Consider the following 24,730-nt stretch of genomic DNA (forward strand, 5'->3'; position numbering starts at 1 on the left):
CAGCTTTCGTCCACCATAATAAACCACAACAACCAGACAGAAAGGTAATGACTTAAATGCTAAAGCCAAAGGTAGTGAACAAAGCTAACATTTGGAAATAATATGAAATAAGCCACCTGAGATATTGTATCATTTTTGTGAGAGTCAAAATGTGTGACCACAGACAGCACAGACTTGAGGTGATGGGAATTTTTCACTCTTTCAGCTGCTGCATCTGCTGACAGTCACACAAGAGGTTATGGTGTAAACACTGGCGTTTGCTACAGCCTGCTGTCACTATTGCTGTACTAATGTGTGAGCCAAACAGAATGCACCTATTGGCTATCGACAGTGATGCATTTTTAACAATCTCGTCCATCATTAACCACGTTGTGAGGTGGACAAAATTATTTATGGTAATATTTAACATGTTTGATGTGAATAATAACTATTCAGGAAATTTGTGTCTTTCAACTTAGAAAAAAAAAAACACACTTTTACTCTAAATGTCAAATTTGTCACATAAAGGCTTTTTTTCTAGGACAATATTAGTTTAACTGCCCAAAAGTTGTAGGTGGCCCTCGAAAGACCTATGCTAAATAGTTTTGTTTGCTGTACAGTTTCAAGTTCATAAGTAATTAAGGTAATAAATAAACTAACATCTGCTGAAAATATAAATAGGTGACACACTGAATTAGGAGCCAAGAACAAAACAAATTGGCTGCCCTCTACCTATTGGGACCCCCTTGATAGGACGCAATTGGTTCAGTCCGCATTTGCGCTAATTAGATTTGACCCACTGTACGTATTTTATGGCGTATTTAGCTAGCGTTAACTGCGTCGATGTTGCGTTACAGTTACCGCATATTAAAGGCTCCTAGTTAGCAGGCAAACACAAAGGAGAAGAGAGAAACACAAAAGCAAAGGAGGGAAATGTATCTGTCAGAGGAAAGGTGAGTTACTTGTAGTGATGGGAATTCCGTCTCTTTTTAGTGAGCCAGATCATTTGGCTCAGCTTACCAAAGAAGAGCCGGCTCTTTCGGCTCCCAAACGGCTCTTCATTTTACCACTTCTGCCTTTTATAATTCAGCCAAATTTAGCGCTGTTTTGACCTATGATTAGTATGTGTGCACATATATCACTTAAATTATTTAATATAATTATACTAAACTTTATAATTTACAGAATACTGTAATTTTACATGCTGCTTCGTTTCTGCGCACCACACTCATCTCTCTCTCTTTCTCTCCTCCTCTCCCTCGTGCTCTGTACCTGTAGACCATCAGCGCACCGTGCACCTCCACCCCTCACTGCTTGATGGTATGATCCTTAAGGATCTTGTCTGTCATCACCTGATTGGTTGCACGGACGTCATTAACACAACATTCATTCACAGTCAGTGCATAGAGTGCCTGTGGCGCGGAAAAGTTCATCCTCTTAATCTTCCTTGAATTAAGGCTGTTTTCGAAACCGCATACTGCATACTACTGAGGAGCGCAGTATGCAGTATGCAGTACATACTGCATACTGCGCATCCTCAGTAGTATGCAGTATGGAACGTAAATCGGTTTATTTTGTAGTACGCGAGGCCGAGTTTCGCGGGCTTCCGGTTTTGGAAAGCTTAAAAAAAACTTAAAAGTTACGGCTTTGCTATGGGTAAAGTTAACGTTAGTAGGACAGATTACGTTCGTTACAGATAGACAGTAGCACTTATGAATTGCTGTCCTTACATTAAATTAGAAAAATAATATGCTATTTTTACATTTATATTATATTAAAAATAATATGCTATTTTTACATTTATATTCCTCCCTGTCCACCGCTGTCACCGGGATGTTGACGTCCGTCATTTCCGCCATTACAAAAATTTCCAAAAAGTGACCGTCGCAGCGCATTGCATTGTGGGATACAGTAGGCGAGGTAGACTGGTCTGATGCATACTGGAGAATTTTTCCAAATCAGTACGTCATCCGGGTATTTTTGGCATACTGGAGATTTTGCTTTTGTTCGCATACTGCATACTACATACTACATTTTGGCCAAATCAGTACGTACTACTAGTATAGTATGCGGTTTCGAAAACAGCCTAAGTAAAGAAAAGAAAAAATGACTCTGACGGGTGCCGGCTCTAATCGTTCACTTAAAAGAGCCGGCTCTTTGAACCGGCTCGTTCGCGACCGACACATCACTAGTTACTAGCTAACATTACTTGACAGTTCCAGTGTGTGCGTTTTGTTGACTGGTTATCTGTTTATATTGGGATGTGGTCTATTTTTGAGACCCAGACAGGAGCCCAAGAAGCAGTTTTAGAAAGCAAAAAAGACAACACAAATTAAACAATTAAAGTTAGCTTTTTATTGCTTCTAAATATAGCAAAGAAACCCCTTCAGTTTTAGGCGCGTGTGTGTGTGGAGGGTGAAGGAGGGAAACCAATACGTTTACTGCTTTTACTGCCTGGTTTGTTGACTGAACCTGGCTCTCAACTTGCATAACTAGCAGCTGTTATTGTGAACTGGAGAGCTGTTAGCTGATGAAAGTACCTGAGGAAAGTAGTTTGCTGATGCCTGCTCAAAGAGTTGCTAGATTTTGTTGCACAGGCTCGTTTTGTTTTTAAACAAAAGCGCTCAAGGGCTCTGAAAAGTTTTTATATATCCAGCGACGAAGTTGTGCACAACGGAGAAGAGCGGAGGAGTGTGGAGTTGAGGGCGGATGGAGGCTGAATTTATAGTGGTACATGTTTACATAAATTGACAATGTAATCAGATGGTATGTCCACTTTTAGACTAAGTGTATATAATGTGAGATATTGCCGCAGAGAGATCAGCAGCAGGTCCTCTAGAATTTGATGTCTGGTGAAGACATGAGACAAGGTGAGCTCATGAAGGATACAGACGTGCTTCTAAAGGTTAAATAAAAGACTCTTTTGACAGGGTAGTTGACCTTTTATTAGGGAATACAATAAGCCTACATCTTTGTACAGTAGGAAAAGCAGTAAGCCATCCCTTTTTATTGTTTTATAAATAATATTCCTGGCCATTCTGGGTCCCTCATAATGCAGTTGTTTATACAGTATCTTGGACTGAGGTGTATGAGGGAGCTATTGTTGCTAGAGGGTGATGGCCACCATATAATAAATGGTCTAACTAAATCTCTTACTGTGTAGACAAATGTTTTTTGTCTCACAGTATATATTGTCATATTCCTCATCCCTACTGTCAGGCCCAAGGAAAGCCTACTTTGCTCGAAGGCTGGTAGTGATGCCGCACTGATTCTCTACTCGCCATATAGCCGGCTAGCTCTGTCCATCTTCAGCACCAGTGCTCCTGGCTCTTGTTATAGTGTTTTAGTAAACGCACATACTACAGCAATGAAACGTCCTTCAGAATAGAGATGGAAACGCATGACTATTGGTGGATCCAGTGAGGCAGAGCTTTATCTTTTTTTCCTTTAAGCTAAAGTCACCAACAGCAAATCAGGATTTATGTACTGTAGCTATTATGAACATTGCAACTGCACAGTAACTTGGTTGAAAAATAGCATCAGAAATGGTACAGTATAGTGTTGTGTATTTTATCAAACTCATTTTTCATACGTTTCAGATTCAGTCTTTATGTGCAGCAATTAAAGGAACAGTGTGTAGGATGTAGGGCTGACCCGAATGCTTCGAAGCTTCAAACATTGCCATGGTATTTGACCTCCAAATCACTATTCGAATGCTTGATTTTTATTTATTTTTTTAATACATAAGTATGTGATAATTATGTATGAATCCCAAAATAGCCTATGAAATAAGGAATAATCCAATATGATTTATTCCTCATATTCAACATCAATAATTATTAGTTATTCTCGGAAGGACGTCGCTGTTTGTTGTCTCTAGAGATGCGTGTGTGTGCAGTAGTGCAGCAGCGGCACTGACATGAGGGAGATGGAGACAGAAGAACACGTTAGCCTTCCGCGCCACACTGCTCCGCGAAGTTTAGAATACCTTCGAATATTTCTCATCAAAGCTTTGAAGCCCAAAAAATGGTATCCGGGACATCCTTAGTAGGTTCTGGTGTTTTCTGGTGAGGTTGCAGATTACTACTTCTCCTAGGTGCCAAGTGTGTAGGATTGCTAAGATGACCGACGCAAATGGCCCTCTCTAGAGTCAGTTGTTATAAGCACAGAGTGCTTAGAGTGTGTGTGTGTGTACGTGGGAAGTGAGTGGTGAAGCGAGAGAGAGAGCGGCGGCAACGGTAGCGAGTAACGTTATCAACTCCGGTCCAAGTAGGAAAAGTTAACAGAGTTTGGTTTGTCTGTTCTGGGCTACTGTTGAAACATGGCGTTGTAACATGGCGGACTCCATGGAGAGGACCCGCTCCCTATGTAGATATAAATTGCTTATTTTAAGGTAACGAAAACACAACGATTCTTATTTTCGGGTGATTATACGCTAAAGAAAACATATTTATTAATATTATATTACATTTCTGCCAATAGATCCCCCCCGTCTTTTAAGGAAGTGTCCCAAATGAAAGACAGGGAGTAAAACTCCTTGGCCTGATTTTTTTCGTGTACCGACATAAAGGAAAAAGACTTTGAACGAATCCATGTGCAAGAAAAGACATGCCCAATATAAAAGGATAGTAAGTCTGCAGTAAATTGGAAAAGCTCAAATGTGCTGATTCACTCTGCTGAAGATCTGCTACTTTTATTCAGACTGAGCTGTGCCCTGTCTGCAATCAGACATCACGATCTGCACTGCAGGCCATCGCACACATACTGTATTGTACATTATGATGGCTGCACTGAGTAGGTGTAAATGCGTCACACAATTTTGTACATTTAATGACATCAGTTCCAGAAGCTATAGGTTGGTGGTGAAGAGAGTACAATATGATGAATGCAAAACTGTGGAAACCAACAGACTGAGGTAATAATAACCTCAGTGGAGTAAACAGTAACCGTGGGGATTGCAGTCTGTTCTGATAGCAGGTGGTGGGCAGGAGGCCATAGATAGTGTGCAGAGGTAAAGTCAGAGGGGCAGCTGAATCTAGTGATGGCTGTCAGGACGAAGCTGTTGTGTTGGGCCGGTCCTAATGAAATGTTACCGTCTCCCAAAGGAAGGTTTTTGAACAGGTGGTCGCCTTTTTTGTCCGGGATCAGCGGCGATCCTCTTCATTGTGCAGCTCTGTCAAGGAGGGCAACTGGCAACCAATTATCTACTCAGCAATGCTGAGTGGGTAAGATTGGCTGCTACAGCTTGTTTCCAGTAGGGCCTGGAAACTGTAACCCTTTCTATTAGGAGTGCTCTGGCTCAGCACAGTTCAGTTTGGACACAAAAACCGTTGTCACACACAGTGACTCAATCACAGTACAGCATTGCCGCCGTGTTCTGCACTGGGTATTGGCTTTATTCTCTTTGTCTCAACAGATGTTTTCAATCTGTTCCATAATTATAGCTCACACTGAGAGGGCCTTCACCTTTGTGTCACTGTGTCTGCCTGCATTTGTGCCCATGTGTGTGTTTTAGGGGACTGTATGTGCGTGTATATGTATTATATACTCAAGGCTCATTATTTTCAGTTTCCAGTTTTTTAAAAGATTTTTTTTTTTTTAAATCTGATAATTTATTGGTGATTATATTTGATTGTTACACCAGATTTTAAAATCATTGAATAAAAAATGGGGAGTGCTGTACTGGGTCCTGAAACTCGATGTTGAAAATGTTGAAGTAAAAAAACAGGTGCTCTTCAAAGATGGGGCAAAAAAAACAGTGAATGTCCAGCTTACATTGAAAGGAAGTCCAAAATATGAGGCACTCTGATTGTTAATTAAAAATCCTTTATTATTAAGAAATGGATAACACCCACCAACGCGTTTCGACTCAACAAGTCGTCATCACTTCATCAGGGTGTGACACACCCTCAGGGTCTGAAATTAGCACCCGCCACCCGCCAAACGCGGGTAAATTGTTGGCCGTGGCGGGTAATATCATCAGGCCATCTGCCACTTTGGCAGGCAAGGAAAATGCTAGGCATGGGAATAGAGAATTGAGTCCCATCATTTGAATTGTGTTTTAAAGCAAATAACCACTATAGATGACAATAACAATGTACATTACAGTACAGTGTACAGTACCCTCCCTGAAGCTACGGTGTAATTTAAACATTGGAATTTACCATGTGTTTTTTGTATAAAATATATGTGGCAGACAAAAAAAATACTTGCCTACCACAGTGGCAGGCAGTAATTTAAGTTAATTTCAGACCCTACACACCTTAATTTCAGACTTGAAGACTTGTTGATTTTTTTGCAGACTCCCGTCCTATACCAAGGACTTCCTTTCAAACCTGAACAGTTTTTTTATTTTGATTTAAAAATCATTGTTTTGTTTTGTTTATTTCACTCATTTTTTCTCTCCACTTACTATTCATGGAAATATTTTCTGATCTTGTTTACTGGAAACTGTGGTGTTGTTGTTCAGTGTTGTTGCAGCAAGAAACAACTACTTTGGATGTACGAGAACAGAAATTCAAGGTAAAAATTGGTTGAAACTGTGTTCCTTTATTTTGGTGAAAATCTGTAAAAAAAACAACCAAAAAACACCCAAAAACAGTGAATGCACACACGTGTAACTGAGTCCAGATGTAGTGTGTAAGTGTGTGCCTGCACGGCGTTGTGATTGGGATTGTGTGTGTGCTCCTCACCCCCAGCTTCTCTCAGCCGGCTGCTTCATGCCTCATTGGGGTCTGTATTGATTGGTCCAGTTTCTCTTTGTTTTCAATCCTCTATTTTGGTCGTCTGATTCAGCTCTAAGAAACCCGCTGGCCTTTGCTAAAACTGCCCTAACAGCTACAGGAGCCTTTGGTAAAATTGCTTTAAATGGCTAGACAGACTCTGGTCAGAAAAGCTCTGAATAGCGAGAGAGAGCCCTTTGGTAAAATGTCTCCAGAAGGTCAGAGAGGCTGCAATGAAATAGCCTCCAATAGTTCAACAGGCAAGTACATGCTCACACGCGGGCACACGGACATGCACGGCAACTCACACACTCACACACTTTTTACTTTCTCATCCTCTGTGTGACACTCACACAAATGCAGTCACACACTCACACACAATCACACAAGGCTTGAGCTGTATATGTGACTGAGCGGCAGTTGCGAGTCGCTATTTTTCTGCAGTGTTTTAGCACTCAGTGGTGGTTGATGGTGACTGCCGGAGGGGAATCTAACATGGCGCCGCTCCCCTGCTCATTTAACACTATTCTGTCTGTTGTAACATGACTCAGCTTTCAGAAAAAAAGGACCAGATCAGTAAGACAGCGAGTGGGAGACAGACAGGGAGAGTGGTGGTGGTGGTGGTGGTGGGGGGGGCTCTGACAGAAAGGGAGAGTGGGCGTGATTAGAAATGAAAGAACAACAGAGACATGCGTGAAGCAGGAAGCTCTGATCTGTTTGGACTTGGTGTACTGTCGCTACCGTGACTAACTAGATGACAGCGGCGGCGAGTTTTACTGGTAAATAAACAGCAGGATATACGGCAGCAAATCTCATCATTCGAGATGTCGAGAAGTGTGTCACCACCTCCGCTCTTCCTTTATCCGTCTTTCTGTCATTTTATCCCTTTTCATCCAAACAGGACTTCCCATTTTAGATTAGCAAGGTCACAGCGATGATGAGTCCCGAGGTTTATCCCAGACGAGACCTTGCCGAGTGAGGCTCCGCCGTTGCGCACAAGCAAATGTCAGCAGACACACACTCATGCGCGCAAACATACACATTTAAACAGTCATGACAGTGGTATTAGTAGCTTTCAAGGGGCTGGCGGAGGGGAGTCAGAAAAACACTTTAGCACCTCTTGTCTGTCAGAGTGGAGCGAGGGCCGACAGGCAAAGAGGCGGGAGGGCAGTCAGACCCCGGGGCTCTCAGTCTGCGTTGACTTAGACACAGATTTGTTTTATTGGCTCTGAAGTCCCTCTCCTTCACTCTCCTTCACACTTGTTTTCCCCATTTGTCTCTCTCCTTCTTTTCTTTACTCCCCTCTCTCCACATCCCTGTGTCTTTTATCTCCCTCTGCCCTTCTTCCCCCTTCTCTGCCTTTTCTTTCTCCCATCCCTCAGAAGTTGTGGCTTAGCTAGAGGCTGGCACAGCCATGCAGAACTTGGATGAGAAATTGCTTTTACTGTACATGCTAAACTACACACTAAATCGAATGACTGATGCTCTTGAAAGTGTTTGCTGCCGGGCAAAGCCTGCTGTAGTCTTTGGTTGTCAGATGGAATATAGTCGGCGGTTTTGCTGTGTGTATGAGCGAAAAAGAGCTTGGCAATCAAGCCTGGGTGTGTTTCCGCTTGTGCGCGAGTATTGATAAATCATTTTTAACTGACTGCAGTGCTACCTTGGCTGTAATGGTTATCGATAAGACAGTATATTCACAGTCAATCTCACCCATTGTGTCCTGCACCCCCAGCCCAGCGCTGTTACAAACACCAGATAGCTGCACGTAGTGTAACAGGCATTAAACAGGAATGCACACACACACACACACACACACACACACACACACAAAATGTTCCTTCTCTATCTCCTGCTCTTTCTCCCACCACGAGTGTGAAATCTAATCATCACTGGAGCCCACAATCATTTCTATCTAATCTGGAGACACACACATGCCTGACAACAACAATAGCAGCAACTGCAGCAGCAACTGCAAGCTAGCATTATCTCTCTGCTTCTACCATCTCCAATAGTCTGCTTTTATACAAACCTGCCTATCTGGAAAGAATAGCGGAGAGAATTTAATGGTTCAGGGTTGCCATTTATTACAATCACAATAAAGATATGCCACCCACACGTCACGTCTTTGCATTCCAGCTGTTCGTGTACAAGAGCTGTAATGGAGAGGTTGTTATCTCAGCAGCCTTGCAAACTTCATCCACAAATTTCCACCAGCTTGGATTCTTCTGTTCACTCATTTCTCTCCGTGGTAGTTTGAAAAGAAGCTACATCAAGCACCTCTTTCTCTTAACACTTAACTGTCTCTCCCTACACCCCTGCGTCGTTCTCTTCAGCCTGCCACATCTTCCGCGCACATCTCTGCGGGGTAGCCGACAGCGAGGGTACAGTACAGAACCCCCTCACAGCTGTGCCGTCCTATTACCTCTGGCAGTCATCTCACTGTCACACTGATAAATGATTCATGTGTGCGAGGGCTTCGGCCTGTTAGCTCGCTGCACTGCTGCTCGCTTGTCGCCACTGTGCTGCTGCTGCCGCCGCCGCCGCTCCTCCTATTATAATGACTGGACTCGCTCGGAGTCGCTCTCTCTAACATGTGATGGTTATGTGCGTTTTTTGCGCAGGAGGGAAAGATGGACACTAGAGAGAGATGGATAGACAGACAGGGGAAAAAGAGAGCGAGAGTGAAGGTTCATGCTGAGCACATGCTGCTCGCATAACTGACTGCACGGTGTGTCGAAGCGTGCGTGTGTGTGTGTGTGAGTGTGTATGTATTTTATACGCCCACACGAAGGATAAAAAATGTATCAAATCCTATAAGCAATGGAGTTAAGAAGTAAGTGGAACCGATAATTCAGAGGTATTTTTTACTACTGTACATTCCCATTTTAGATTTTTCTTTTAATGATGTTCTGAATGTTCCTCAACTTAGAAACACCGGGCTCAGGGGTGGCCGAGTGGTTACGATACAAGCCGCATAACTGCAACGTCCTCAGTTCGACTTCATCTGGGGACTTGTTAGTTATGCCCTCTGTCTCCTCTGGTATCCTGTCGTTTTCTATATGATCAGCTGACCAATAAATATTTTAGGCCAAAAAAACAACAACAAAAAACAACAGGGAAACATAGAAACACCAGAGTTCTCCTGGATAATTAAATAATCCCCCGCTACCATATGTTTATGTTGTTGTCATCAGTTTTAACCCTCTGAACCCCAAGCAGTTTCAGGGCATTTTTTGCTCCTGTCACATTTTATTCACTGTGGCCTCATTTTTCACTGCAATATATAAGTCTGTGCAGTATAACACAGTTATAATGCCATAAATCATAAAAAGTATATATTGCTTTGATCATTTAAATACAAAAAATGGAAATAACACAATCTATATATACAACACATCCAAATGTTCCACATCTATACATATTGAATTATTTACACTTTTTACAACCTCTACTTGCAATTGGTCTTGTCCTCTCCTCTGCAGTTCAAAGCTTCGCTGAGTTTTTGTCATGTGATTGTTGGTTTCGGCCGAGTCATCATGGCTTCCCAGTTGATTATTTTGTTTTCATAGGATCTGGTTAGTGCAAACGGTTTAGTTTTGGCGAAATTTTAAATGAGACATGTAGAATAAAGAGATTTTGATGAAATGTCATAATTTTAATCTTTGATTTGGTTGCTTTTCCTGACAGAAGCGTTCGTCACTCATGATCTGTTCAAGGACTGCTGGAAGGTTGAAAATCCGATAATGTCTGTTTTTACAGCTGTAAAATGTAATTTTGGCAAATTTTATTTATTTATTCATTTTTTAAAAGTTTGAATTATTTCAACTTTTATTCTGAGAAATCATGGATTTCTTTCTTTTTATCATTTTGATGTAGCAGTTGGCTCTAAATACTACGATACCCATGATCCTCAGTCACCATTGCTAAAAAGAAGCCAGTCAGTGGCAACAATCTGAGCTGTAGCACATTCCGAACACTTTAACCAAGGATGTGACAGAAAAGTTACTTAAAGGAATAGTTCGACATTTTGGGAAATTTGAATATTGTCTTGTCTCATAGAGGGTCCTGTGTCAAAACTAGTTTTAATACCTTCAGTAATTGAGTTATAATGTTTACATACCGCATATCCTTAAACAAATTACATTTCAGGCAAATTACTACAACCTGACATACTGCGACCTGAAGGCAGGATAGTATCCCAGCATGGAAATACTGGTGGAAGCAGGGCCCATGTGAAATGTTTCCCTTGGAACTCCCAGTGGGTTTATCCGGCCCTGCTTGGAAGTTGTAAATGATTTCTCACTGTACATTTTGATGTACACATACTTCTATGTTTGACCTTTTATCAAACCAGATATTCTAACACCGTTGCTCATTTGACAAAATGATCCAAACTCACTACCTTTATCTGGAGCTTGACAACAATATATCTCCATGACAACTGAGCTAACCCTTTCTGTCCACCAGAAAAAGCTATTACAGTAAGTGGACCTTGACTCAGCATTTTTTTTTTATACAAATTTAATTTCTGAGGTTGATCCTAAATGCTCAACGGTTGCTCATCTTTTATACTAATTCAACTAGGGGAGTTTAATGCCCAGCCAAGCCTTGGAAAAACTGCAGAATCCTAGACGTCAAAAACCACTCTCTTTAACCCCAAAGTCAAGCCCAAATCCTGTCCTTGCCTGTGGCTCCGTAAGTGCTCAGTTTTTAAATACCCTGAATTATCTTGGTCAAGTGAAGAACAACAAACATGACATCACTGCTCTTAATATTGCTGTGAGGACACCAGCTCCTCAAAAGTACAAGAGCATCCACACAAACTTGCCCTCTTCACCACCATCCTCTCCTCATCACGTTCCCAGGTCCTTATCCCTCCTCACTTCAGTGTGTGTGTGTGTGTGTGTGTGTGTGTGCGCTCTGTGGCCCTAGATGCTAAGTGTTCTAGCAAAAGGTCAACAGCCATAAAACAAGAGAGTGAGAGAGACTGAGAGAGAGAGAGGCTGATGAGCAGGAGAAGTAGGGTCTGAGGGGCTTTAAGGAGGGATGGAGTGGTGAGGAGGAGAAGTGAGGACTGTCGCTGCAGAGTCATTACTGGAGTGGGTAACACTTGGCTAACGGAGGTGTGGGGGGGGCACCGGAAAACAAAGAAAGGAAGAAAAGCAATTCAGATGAGAGGAAGAGAGGAGAGAATGGAGCATGAGAGATTGAATGGTGGAAATGCTAAATGTATCAGTTTGGGAATGACTTGTCATCCTTCACTGAGCACTCTTACAGACTAATTTATGAAACCATGATAGGTTGTTCCACTCCACTGCGTAATATAATGCAGTACAAACACTGGTGATGCATACAAACCTACATTTGTAGATGCAACACTATATTTCATGTTTAATTCTCTCCGCCGAGCGTAAGCCTGGGAGGAGATGATGTGTTCGATTGTGAGTGTGTGCATCTGTCTGTCTGTCCACAACTAATCTCACATACTGCTGGACCCATCAGCCTGATATTTTTTGTGCTCATTAATGATCGTATGCTCAAGGACCTCTCGTGGTTGCAGCGCTTCACGCTTTTAGAATGCATATTTTATTGACTGTTTTATACCGTCATGACTGCTGACTCCTCACTACTCTTAACCGGGCGGTAGGGGCCGCGAGTGATCAACAACTGCTTCAGTTTGGAATCTTGTTTCTACTAAAGGATTAGGAATTGTTTCTGTTCAGATTTGCACGCCTAGGTAAGCCTTTAGTCCTGATCTGTTTTTTCATCAACACTGATGCATATGATCTTGGCTCAATGGGGCCGTGCCTAGTGTGTGTGGTTGAGCGAGAGAGAGAAACGGTGTCTGTGCTCAGGGCAGACAAGTGTTGGCGATTGGTGCAGAGGGAAAGGTTAGCGTTGAAGTTGTCTAGTGGCAGTAAATGTACAGTGTAGGTTACAGTTTGCCCATGAATAAACACTGCAAACTAAATCATTAATGCAACTTGCGATTTTTAGGTTGTAGCGGGCTCAGTTTTAAGGCTGGTGAAGTGAAGACACTGGTTTCATATGAAACAAGGAAACCTAAGGAATCCATTGGTATCAACCATGTCATACCAGCTTGTCGTGAGGAGGCTAAATAATGCTCCAATGTGCTAACTTTTGGCGAGGAAAAACTGGTATGGCCACTTTTAAAGGGGTCCCTTGATCTCTGACCTCAAGATATGTGAATGAAAATGGGTTCTATGGGTACCCACGAGTCTCCCCTTTACAGACATGCTCACTTTATGATGATCACATGCAGTTTGGGTTAAGTCATAGTCAAGTTAGCACACTGACACACTGATACACTGACCGGGCTTGAGTTTGCCATGTTATGATTTTAGCATATATTTTTATGCTAAATGCAGTACCTGTGAGGGTTTCTGGACAATATTTGTCATCGTTTTGTGTTGTTAATTGACTTTCAATAATAAATATATACATACATTTGCATAAAGCAGCATATTTTTCCACTCCCATGTTGATAAGACTATTAAATACTTGACAAATCTTCCTTTAAGGTACATTTTGAACACATAAAAATGTGTGATTAATTTACGATTAATCATGATAAACTATGGACAATCATGAGTTTAATCACGATTAAATGTTTATAGTTTAAGCGCATATTATCGGAAAAATAGACTTGACGTGTAAAATGCTTCAGGCAAGACGCAGCTGAGTCAGAGCCTGTACAGAGCCGGTGCAGACAGCTGCATATATTAAAATGAGAGTATCTGTTGCGTGAAACATGCAAGTAAAAAACGCGGCTGATATGCTTGCGGTCTAGATGGGGGGCAATTGTGTTTTGTATTCATTCAATCCAACAATACAGCAGTGGTTGTTGAAACCCATGAAATTGAATGTACAAGGCAGATCACTTGGGTTACTGTTTGTCATACCCCCCCCCCCCCCCCACCATCATCAGAATGAGTCATCACAACTAATTTCACAGCGACGTGTTAATGAGAAAATCCCCCACGCTGCATCTTTTTAAAATGAAAATAAGAAAAACTACAGTGAAGAGGGGGAAACAACTTCACACTGATGTGAAGAATCTGCGCGTGTCCATGTCTGGTCTCGTCACAGGCTGACAGTTCAATTAGTCTGAACTAAATGATGCATGACGTCTCCCTCATGGCCCCAGTAATCGTCAGTGTTCTGCTTAGAAGAGCTCATATTGTGCATGAGTAGATAGCTAAACCAACAGTGGCCAGGGCTAGTCAGAAGTTGAAATGTATGATTTGCTGATCCCCATAGATGCCATAGAGTGGAGCATGGGACCCAATTGGCTTCAACTCTCAGAGCTCATCAAAGATTTGCTTTGCAGAGAAAATGGTTCTTTTTTTTCTCCCTGTGCTTCTTCTGCAACATAAAGTAACTGCAAATGGCTTTGAACTATCTGGAGTTTTAATTAGGTATTCCTCATCAGCTGGAGATCAAGTGTGGGCGAGCGTGTAGGTGTGAGTGCACGCATACATGAAACTAGCAGGTACATTTCATGCACTTGTGTGAGTGCGTTGCCGTACCTGTGTGATTGTGTTGGTCATGCTGTATAATTGTGGATTTGTTTTTCCTAAGCAGCCATTTTGTGCGAGCGTTAGCAAGCGCGTGTCAAGTGCTTTTTCTGGGTGTCGGCAATCAGCAGACAGAAGAAGACAGACAGCGAGGACGTTTGAAGTCGTTAGAAGTTCCTTACCTTGATCTGCATTCAGCAGCCATCCTCCGACTGCCACCAGCGCATAGTAACTTTGTGATTTGAGTCTTTGCTTTTGTTTGATGTTCCGAATGTGTCAAAGGAGAAAAAACCTGCAATGATTTATTTCATTTGCTTTGTTCTTCACATCAGCAAAAGGACATTACCTTCTTAGATTCTCCAAAGTACGAAACTAAAGCAGTGTTGGGAGTACATTCTCACATGAATGGAACCTGATGATTGGTCAGAGGAAGGTGAATGTTTTACTCAACATTTTATTGACAGCCTTGCAAGACGCTAATTAATTTCCTTAATGGCCAGGTGTTAGTTGTTTTTTATTTAACAGCATGCTGGATTGTTGTCCTAGTAAACAGTTTTATGAGTGGGAGGGGAAATCCAGTATCCTCCCATCCTCCCCTACCCTTTGTTGTTTAAAAGGCCCATATGGATTGTGAATCGGCAGCAGCTTTCAAAGCATCATTAGTCATGCATAAAAGACTGTGTTAGCGCTTTAATACCAGCCCTGGGCTCAGGCTCTGAAGATCTGCCTTAATTGCCCACCCCTGCCACGTCCTGTGCTCATGTACGCATGTGTACGTGCCGATACCGGACGCATTTGTGTGTGCGCGTGTGTGTTCTTTGTGTATTTGTTAATTGTCTGCTGCCTTGCCGGAAACTAATAAGCACATAAACTGAAAACTCTGAGATGGACATTAAAGAAGATTCAGACACACCTCTCTGCATGCCTTGAATAATGATCTTTTCTATCTGCTTTTTTCCTCTCCCTTTGGCTGTCACTGTGCGTGTGTGTGTGTGTGTGTGTATGTGTGTGTGTGCAGCGGTCCACCTGTTAGGGCTGACCTGGCATCTGCGGCACGGCGAGAGCCAGCTGTATGAGAACGGCCTGAGCTCGGCAGATCATCAACAGGAGGATCGCAGCAAAACCAGACCTACCAGCTCCATCCACCTGCTGGACACACTCAACCCTGAAAACACACACGCTGGTGACAGAGGTGAGCCGGCACACATACACAGTGTACACCATAATAACAGATGTTCTGCACTTAACTATTGACGGGATTCGGCCGTCTGTAACAACAAAACAAATGTAACACTGCCGCCTAATTTGCAGTTTCGTAAATATTAAAACGTATTGAATGAACTCTGCCTTTAAACATTTCACACACTTTAACTGTGCTTGGCTGCCTTTATTTTGTATTTATGTGACGTTTTAAAAGCAATAAGGCAAGTGTGCAGTTAAACCAGCAGGGTGTTTTATAAAGCAAGATCTGCAGTAAAACCAGGCTAATTTTAGAAAGTCGTGCTTATTTTCAGGAAATGAGGTTTAAATAAGTGCGACCTAAGATACCATAGAAACGTTTCCCTCTGGTCCTGGTCAGGCTAGTTATTAGGCTTAGCTTCACGTCAGGCTTTTTGTAGTCAAATTTATCACATTTGGTCATGCAGGTTGCCTTTACTGCCGCATTAAAATCTGAGGTCATATCTTATTTCAGTGTTAAAGGGGAACTCCACTGATTTTGCAAATTAAAGTGTGTTTACAGCCTGAGCCTTGGGGAGCACTACTGCATTTGTGGAAAAAAAGTTAGTAAAGTCTTTTGTGGCAGCGCGGTGTCTGATAAATCGTGTTGGGGTGAAGACTACATGTTTGAAATTCAAAAGATATGTGTGGGTGTGGAGTTAGAAAGAAGTGAGCTTTCTAGACCTCTGTAGCTCGCTCCTCATCTCTGCTTGAGGCTAGCAGCTCAAGGCTACATTAGCTACTAATGGTCTAACACGACCGAATCTCCGACCGAACTGTTGCCAGTCGGGTTGCATTGTGGGTAATGTAAGGGCCAGGTTTTTATTAGTGAGAAGAATGTGTGGAATATAAAACGCTTCTATCTCTGGTTCTGCTGTATCAAGTTTGATCCTTTTCTATGCCTCCAGGCCGGCGGCGGCCGTGGCCGGGGAGGCATTGTTTTTGGGTTGTACGTCCATCCATCTGTACATACAAACGTACGTCCGGTCCATTCTTGTGAACGCGATATCTCAGGAACGCCTGGAGGAAATTTCTTCAAATTTGGCACAAACGTCCACTCGGCCTCAAAGATCAACGGATTAGATTTTGGTGGTCAAAGGTCAAGGTCACGGTGACCTCACAAAAAATGAATTCTTAACTCAAGAATTCTTATCCTAATTATGACAATTTCAGACGAATTTCTAATAGGATAAAATGATAAAGTGATGACATATTGGACAGACATGGACGTAAACTGCAACTTGACTGAGTACTGGAGGCATACAACGGCGAGGCGGTGATTCTAGTTTTTAAATGTCCACTGACAATGCAATAGGAGTGCAATGCTAGTACTCTTTTAAGCATATGCAACAGTGTTCCAGTCAACCAACAGGATGTGTATTCAAATGCACTGCATTTAATATAAAGCCAACAAATAACTTTGATGCCACCCTGTAGCCTCACTGCAGCTGCAGCCAACATGTTCACCATTTCTTTTGTTTTTTTGAATGTCTGCTAAATGACATTAAAGAAACAGACCCAGAAATCAGTCTGTTAAAAATACAACGGTAGCAGACAGCCAGTCAGTCTTTAAACAGTAATTCCATCTTATGGAAGCCGTTAGAAGCACAATCCTGCTGATAGTTTCAAAGGCTAATTACTTTAATTCTATAAAATAAATCACCCAGCTTTAGTCTTATTTGATATAGCAACGTCGTTAAATGGTATGTTGTAGATCTACACATCATTTTTTAGCACTTGTTGTACAAAGAAAGCCGACATTATGAACACCTGACTTGAACCCAAGATGTATTGTTTGAAAGCGAAGCAATGCAACAGCTTGAACTAAGAATGGATTTTAGCAGTATTGAGTTCATCTCTAGTTGTTCCTGAGCTGGTTGACAACATGCTGCCAAAAGTTAAATTTTGCTTTGCTTTGCTTTCACTATAATATGTTATAGGGCTGCGCAATTAATCCAGATTTTATCAAAATTGCAATATGACCTTCTACAATTTTCAAATCACAAGAGGCACAATATTTATTAAAGGCGAAATGTGTGTCAAAATACCGTTTTGAATTAAATATTGTGGTGCTGCAGCAACCCGTCTCCCACAAAATTACACTCCAATACAACTAAACTGCATTTTCAATTACTTTTGTGGGAAACGTATTTTTCACGGATTACAATTACTGTTTTAAACACGTGGTTAATGTTGTAAATTGAAACAAAAAAAAATACGCAACAACACTACTTAGTTAGGTTTAGGCAACAAAACTACTGGGTTAGGTTTAGGTTTATAACATCACATCACATCACCCACCCGCCCGTAGTAGACTTTCTCGCTTGTTATTCTCATTATTATACCATTTAATTTTCATTAACGGTCGCTCGATATACTAGGTCACCTGCTCTGCGCGTTGCTTGTTGTACTATGTCACTCGCTGCGGCTGTCCGCTGACTTACAAACGTATTTGCGATACGTCAAAGACAGAGGTAATCCACGACAAAATATGTTTCCATCCAAATGAAATTGAGAATGCAGTTTAGTTGTATGGGAACGTACTTTTTAGGAGACAGGGCTGGCTACAGAGATGCGCTGGCCTACACATCATATTCTACACGCTTAAAAAAAACCCCATCTTTGTTTGGTACAGATTCCTGCATAAATCATACCATAATCATTTTAATATGTGTTTCAGTGAAAATGAGAATAATGATGTAAAAATGATCATTCCCTCAAATATCGCAAATCATATTACAATTGCATGTTTTTTCAAAACCGTTCAGCCCTAATATTATATACTTGATATGTGCTGCCCTGTGGCTGTGAGCGATGGCTGTGATTTTCTTCACCGTGAATTGATGTGATCAAGTCATGAAGTAAACCAGACGTTAGTGTCTGCTCACAGTAGCTGTAGGCGTTATAAAACAGGGCTTTTCACAATAAGCTCTGCTTTTCTGAGCCACCTTTTATTAAACACCCCCTGTGCCAAGACATCACACACACAGAGCGAGAAAGGTCAGCTCAAATACACAAATGTGGAGTCAGGTCACATACTATTCTAATTTCTATACCTTCCTGAGAATATTCAGCTCATTGTACTTCTGTTTTTCTCCTTCTGCACACTTCACTAAATAGAAGAAATCCTCCAAGGACACACTGTTTTTGCTGGAGGATTTAATGGAAGCACACTTAATGGAATAGAAGGAAGAATAGAATTTCTTCTTGAAATGTAAATACGAGCATTTAAACATTATGATTGGAACATGTTGAGACTGACTATATATCCATTGGCATGAATTCCAATCAGTCTCTATTGCATTAGAGCTCTGGCTTGCATGCATAACACACTAGTCGGCACAATGAATGTTCCGGTAAGATAGAGAGACATCAGTCCAGAGATCAGCCTTGAACTGATTACTCATTTATTAGAAAGGCAAGGTAATTGGTTAATCATGTTCCCTCTTAGCTAGTACGTGACTGGAATAGCCTTTCTCCACTCGGCCGTCTCTCAACTAGTCAGAGGAATTACTAACACCAATTTAACCCCATGACACGGGACATTAATTGTGAGTGTTCCAGGTCATGAAGTCAGGCAGGACACGGCAACCTTCACGCTTAGACTGCCTCTGATGGATATTACACTGGATGCTGTTGGAGCCCATGTTCAGCACTTATACAGAGACTGCGCCAGCCAAACTGCAACCCGCTGCAATTTAGACAACCTGGGACATCCCTAAAGCAACTATTCTTGATGAATCCTCACATTCTGAGGATTAACGCTCTCATCAGTAGCTAAATCCTCCGATAGAGCGCGCAGGGGTCACGGAATTCACTTCCGTGTGTTGCGTCACAACAATCTATTGTTTCAACTCCTATTGCTTTTTTTTTTTTTTTTTATACGCTCGACGGAAGCTGGGAAATCAAAATGGGCAAAGCTTAAGCCGTTGATGCAGGGGGGGCTCAGATTAATAAAATTGGCACGGCGGAGGTGGTCCCCGGGCAGAGGAGGGCCAGAGAGATTAGAGATTAGGCTGTAATCCAGTGTGGCAGATTATCACGCTCATCCTGCTGTACCCATCACCTCTCACACCAAGAGACCACACAATCCCCTAGATTACACAGCGAAGGCTGCTGAGAGGAGGCTGCGGGGAATGGAAATGAAAAAAAAAAACAACAACAAGGTAGGCAGAGAGAGTGATGGGAGGAGAGAAGGATGATTGATGGAGCCCAATCTACTTGAAGGATGTTTGAAAGATCCATCATAAAAGTGGCACAAGCTGAATAATTGCTGACATTAAAATATGATTTTCATGAAACAACTTATTAGTCATGACTTTAGTCTACAAAACAAAGAAACCAAGCAGCAACATTTTTTTTTTTATTCTGGAATAAATGATTTTATTCTCGATGCGCCGCTATGAATACAAGCAGCAACATAACAGTGGGAGCATAAAGATAGCTGAGGAGACTGATTGGAGGATAGTTATCAGTTTCTGCTTGTTTTGATATAAACTGATGACACAGTGGGGAGAGATGAAACAAGCTCAGCGGAATGATTGGAAGGTAGTAATCTGCTTGTATTCCTGTTCATGTATTTTTAGTGTTGTTGTTTTTATGTCAACATCAATGCCATAAAGATAGGCTCTCTGTTTGATTTGTTGGCTCGGCGACGAAAAATCAGGATCGGGAGCGGCGGAATTGTAATCTACCTTACGAGAGGCAGCCCCTGCAGCACGACGGCGCCAGATACTAATTGACATGTTGTGTCATCTGCAGTATGGCTAGTGTCTTGTCAAGCCGCGCGCGCTGTGTTTTATGTTCTCCGCGCTATCTCTCCTGCCGTTTGCAGGGATCACCAGGAGCCCTTCTTAGTCCTCCACACATAAAAGCCTCTCTAATTAGTGCTACATTAATTGCCACTCACCCCCATGATAATCAACCTCGGGCTGATGTGCATGTGTGAAGGTGCGCGCACCCACACTCCATCTTTCTCTTTTCCCTATTTCTATATCTGACATGCCCACACACACACACACAGAGAAATTCCTCTGGTGCAGATGAAAGCAGAAGTGCCCAGAGAAGAAATTTTCTGTCAGTGGATTCCCTGCCTTAATGAAGTACATTGAAGTTTGAGAGTGATATTTCAGTCAACGTGGCCCCGCCGGATATATTAATGATATGAAATGATACAAACTGACATACAGTAGAGCGGCATATTGCCTCATTATAATGCGAGGATGATGAAATGTTGTGGAGCCTGTGGAATGCCATCTGAGCCAATGCGATGAGTGCGTAAAACCATGTGTATGAAAGGAGAGTTAGTGCTGAATTGTTTTCACTCGATGCGATGGTGTGGTTGGAAATGGGTGTGTAGATGGATGGAATGTGACACAGACAGAGAGGAGGGCTCTTAAAGAGCACATCAATATTCCAGGCTGCGTGCAGAGAGAGCGAGAGAGGAGGGGGGGGGGGAGGCTGAGCAGCGTGTGTGTGTGTGTATACAGAAGAGTGTGCATATCGTATGCATGTATGTGGGAAAAGGAGATGTGTCAGTGGGAGAGATGAGTGTTCGTGTGCATGTGCGCATGTGATGGACTGGTCCCTGTTACACTGGTCTCATTGATTTTCTCACGCTGGGATACTGTCTCAGGATGTAACACACACACACGCCCACACACACACACACACACACACACACACATGCAGAGAAAGTATAGATCATTTAGTGAACCCCCTGCTTGAGCGCCTCAAGTTGAGAAAGCCTAACAGCAGCACCATTTCTGTCCGTTACTCAGCCGGCATTCAAAACATCACATCCAAATATAGATGAAGAAATTAAAACATAATTTCAAGCTGCAGTCGGTATTCACAGTGATGGCACATCTTATGGCGAGCAGAGGGCTTTGTAGCGCTCACTCTTGACATTTGAGAGTAGTAGATTGATGTCTTAGGCTCTGACATCAAAGGCCAAAAAAAAAATATCAAAGTCAATTTTTATCTTCTTGGTAAACAGACTCCAACTTCCTTTTTGATGAAAAATTATTTACTACGATACTTTTGCCCAAAAGGGGTTAAACAGGGTGCTTGAGTATTTCCACTTTATGCTACTTCACACTGATCCTCTCCTGCAGTTCAGAGTAAAACATTGTACTTTTTTTACTACTAGCAACTGTAGTTACCAGTTACGTAACATATCAAGATTCTTCAAATCACATGAGCATGGACAATACAACACAGATTAAACCATTTAACAGTATATAAAGTAGTTGAAATTAGTTATTTCCACAATGATGTATCAGTATTAACCTAATGTAGCACATAATATTAGGGATGTCAATCAATTAAAATGTTTAATCGCAATTAATCACATGATTGTCCATAGTTAATCCAAATTCATCACACATTTTTATCCATTCAAAATGTACCTTAAAGGGAGATTTGTCAAGTATTTAATACTCTTATCAACATGGGAGTGGGTAAATATGCTTGCTTTATGCAAACGTATGTATATATTTATTATTAGAAATGAATTAACAACACAAAACAATGACAAATATTGTCCAGAAACCCTCACAGGTACTGCATTTAGCATAAAAAATATGCTCAAATCATAACATGGTAAACTGCAGCCCAACAGGCAACAACAGCTGTCAGTGTGTCGGCATGCTGACCTGACTATGACTTGCCCCAAACTGCATGTGATTATCATAAAGTGGGCATGTCTGTAAAGGGGAGACTCGTGGGTACCCATAGAACCCATTTTCATTCACATATCTTGAGGTCAGAGGACCTTGAAAATGGCCTTGCCAGTTTTTCCTCACCAAAGTTTAGTGTAATTTTGGAGCGTTGTTTGGCCTCCTTCTCGACAGGCTAGTATGATTACTTAGGTTTTCTAGTTTCATATGGTGCCAGTATCTTCACTCTAGCTTTAAAACTGAGCCCGCTACAACCTAAAAATCACGAGTTGCGTCACTCGCGGATGCGGAAGGTATAACTTCAGCTCATGTGTGTTCATGATGACCTGTGAACATTTTTACCACAGTGCGTGAGTGAATTTTCCTTCTTAGATTGTTTCATTTTGAAGATTTGTAAAAGCTCTGAAGTATCCAGTATTTCACAGGAAAACAATAATGAGTCAACTACATTTAAAAATTGCAGTTGGCTATTGTGTGTTATTATTATGGACTCTGTAGTGTGTATTGTATTTGTACATGGTGGAATAGTTTACAGTTTAAATTAGGGGGATGCAGGGAGCATAGTAAATAACTTGTAAATGATTCAGTAGTACATTTACACATCATTTATAAAAGATGGGTAACACTGATCATGTTGGTCCTAAAATAACTTAAATTTGAAGAGACTTTGTTTATCCAGAATAGTTTACACTTTAGATTAGCACCTGAAAATACATCAAATGTTAGTACAAATAAAAAAAAATGATCAAGTAATGGTGATAATATGTGCATCTTTGTTAATGTTTAAAGACATACAGAAATACTTGGCAAACAATGTAAAAAAAAGTTTTCTATTACAAATAAAAGTCATGCCTTTAAAATATCGCTTAAGTAAAAATACTGTTTATTATCAGCAAACTGCACATAAAGTTTCCAAGATAAAGTACTTCTGCAGAGAACTGGCCCCTGTGAGTGATATATTATTTAGGGCTGTCAAAGTTAATGAGATAATTACGCGTTAAGGCATTAACGACATTAATTTCTTTAGTGCATTTTTTAGGTTGTAGCGAAGATACTGGCATCATATGAAATTAGAAAACCTATCCAATGTCGTACTAGCTTGTCGCGAAAGAGGCTTAATGCTAAATGCAGTACCTGTGAGGGTTTCTGGACAATATTTGTTGTTCTTTTTGGTTGTAAATTGATTTAGAATAATAAATATGTAAATACATTTGCATAAAGAAAACACATTTGCCCACTCTCATGTTGATAAGAGTATTAAATACTTAACAAATCTCTCTTTAAAGTAAATTTTGAGCAGATAAAAAATGTGTGATTAATTTACGATTAATCATGGACAATCATGTGATTAATCGCAATTAAATTAATTAATTAATCGATTGACAGCCATAGAAAATATGTTTTTAGTGCCCTTTAAGTAGAGGATTATCAGCTGCTGAGAGACTAAAAAAGTCTTGAACAAAATGAGTAGCATGGGTATCTCTGGTTTACTCCTTCCAGGCCTCTGCCCAGACTACATTAGTGTGAGCTTAGTAGAGGGCAGTAGAAAAAAAACACAAGTGCTCTCTCCATGTGTCAACTTATACAACACATATTACAGGTGTAACAATGTAAGTGCACTCAGAGTGTCATGGACGGAATGAGTTTGTGAACAGACTTGTCTGTCATAGACATAGCCCGAGGCCCGATGGTAGAAGGTGAGGACGGCAGAGTAATGGAAGGCCCTGAGGCCAAGAGCATTATCTTCTCCTGACTCTGACTGACACTCATTAGGCTGCACAGTGGAGAGAGGAGGCTGAAAGCTTATTAAACCAACTGCTCAAAAGGCCCTTAATTGAATCCAAGTAATTATAGAGACCTTGCCCATTGTGATATTTTTATTCATCCTGCGGCAAACTCAATCTCTCTTGCATTTGGAACACTATTAATGTTGTCTGCACCAATGTGTGTGAGATTCACACACACAGGCTTCGGTATCGACTAACGCTCGCACACACACACACAGTTCCGGTCCCCCCAGACATGTCCCGTCACCAAGACCCCGGCTGCACTTTTAGTCTGTTCTCGCTTCATTAGAATCTGAGGGATAATAACATTAATTGCAAAGACAGTTTAGTTCCTTTGAAAATAGATTACAGGTGTAATTGTTTTATTTGAATAACCCGTAGGCAAGAGAAATTAATTAGACCTTGTGTCCCAAGTCCTAATGTAGCTCATCACTTTCGCTGGCCCGGTGCGCACACACACTAACTAGACACACTCAGACAACAGTCGGACGAACAAACTCACACTGACTTTCCACACATTTTCTAAGAAGGATGGATGACAATGTGGAGACGTTAGCTAGTCATTAGAAATGGGAGAAGTTAAAAACCGTCCTAATTGAGAAGTCCTGTGGCATAGGACCATTTCAAGGGCTAATCTAGGAGAAAATATTGCAATATGCGCTGCATATTGTGGGTGAGAAGTGTCAATGAGGGCATTAGCTGTGTTATGTGTACACCACGCCGCACTACCGGCATAATTGGCTGAGGCAGAGTCATTATTCTACGGTTGGTTCTAAGCAGACCTGCACGCTAACCCTCTATCATTT

The 24,730-nt window shown here is 41.5% G+C and overlaps 1 protein-coding gene across 1 annotated transcript in view; it reads left to right on the top strand.

The window, feature by feature from the left end:
• The window catches only part of tenm1 (teneurin transmembrane protein 1), a 215,412-nt gene that overhangs the window by 81,798 nt on the left and 108,884 nt on the right, over nucleotides 1-24,730 (top strand). The window contains exon 6 of the mRNA XM_037779353.1: nucleotides 15,258-15,431. Within this exon, the coding sequence (XP_037635281.1) occupies nucleotides 15,258-15,431 (174 nt within the window). The remainder of the gene's footprint in view (nucleotides 1-15,257; nucleotides 15,432-24,730) is intronic.

The sequence above is a fragment of the Sebastes umbrosus genome, chromosome 9 (genome assembly GCF_015220745.1).
Source record: "Sebastes umbrosus isolate fSebUmb1 chromosome 9, fSebUmb1.pri, whole genome shotgun sequence".
NCBI lineage: Eukaryota > Metazoa > Chordata > Actinopteri > Perciformes > Sebastidae > Sebastes > Sebastes umbrosus.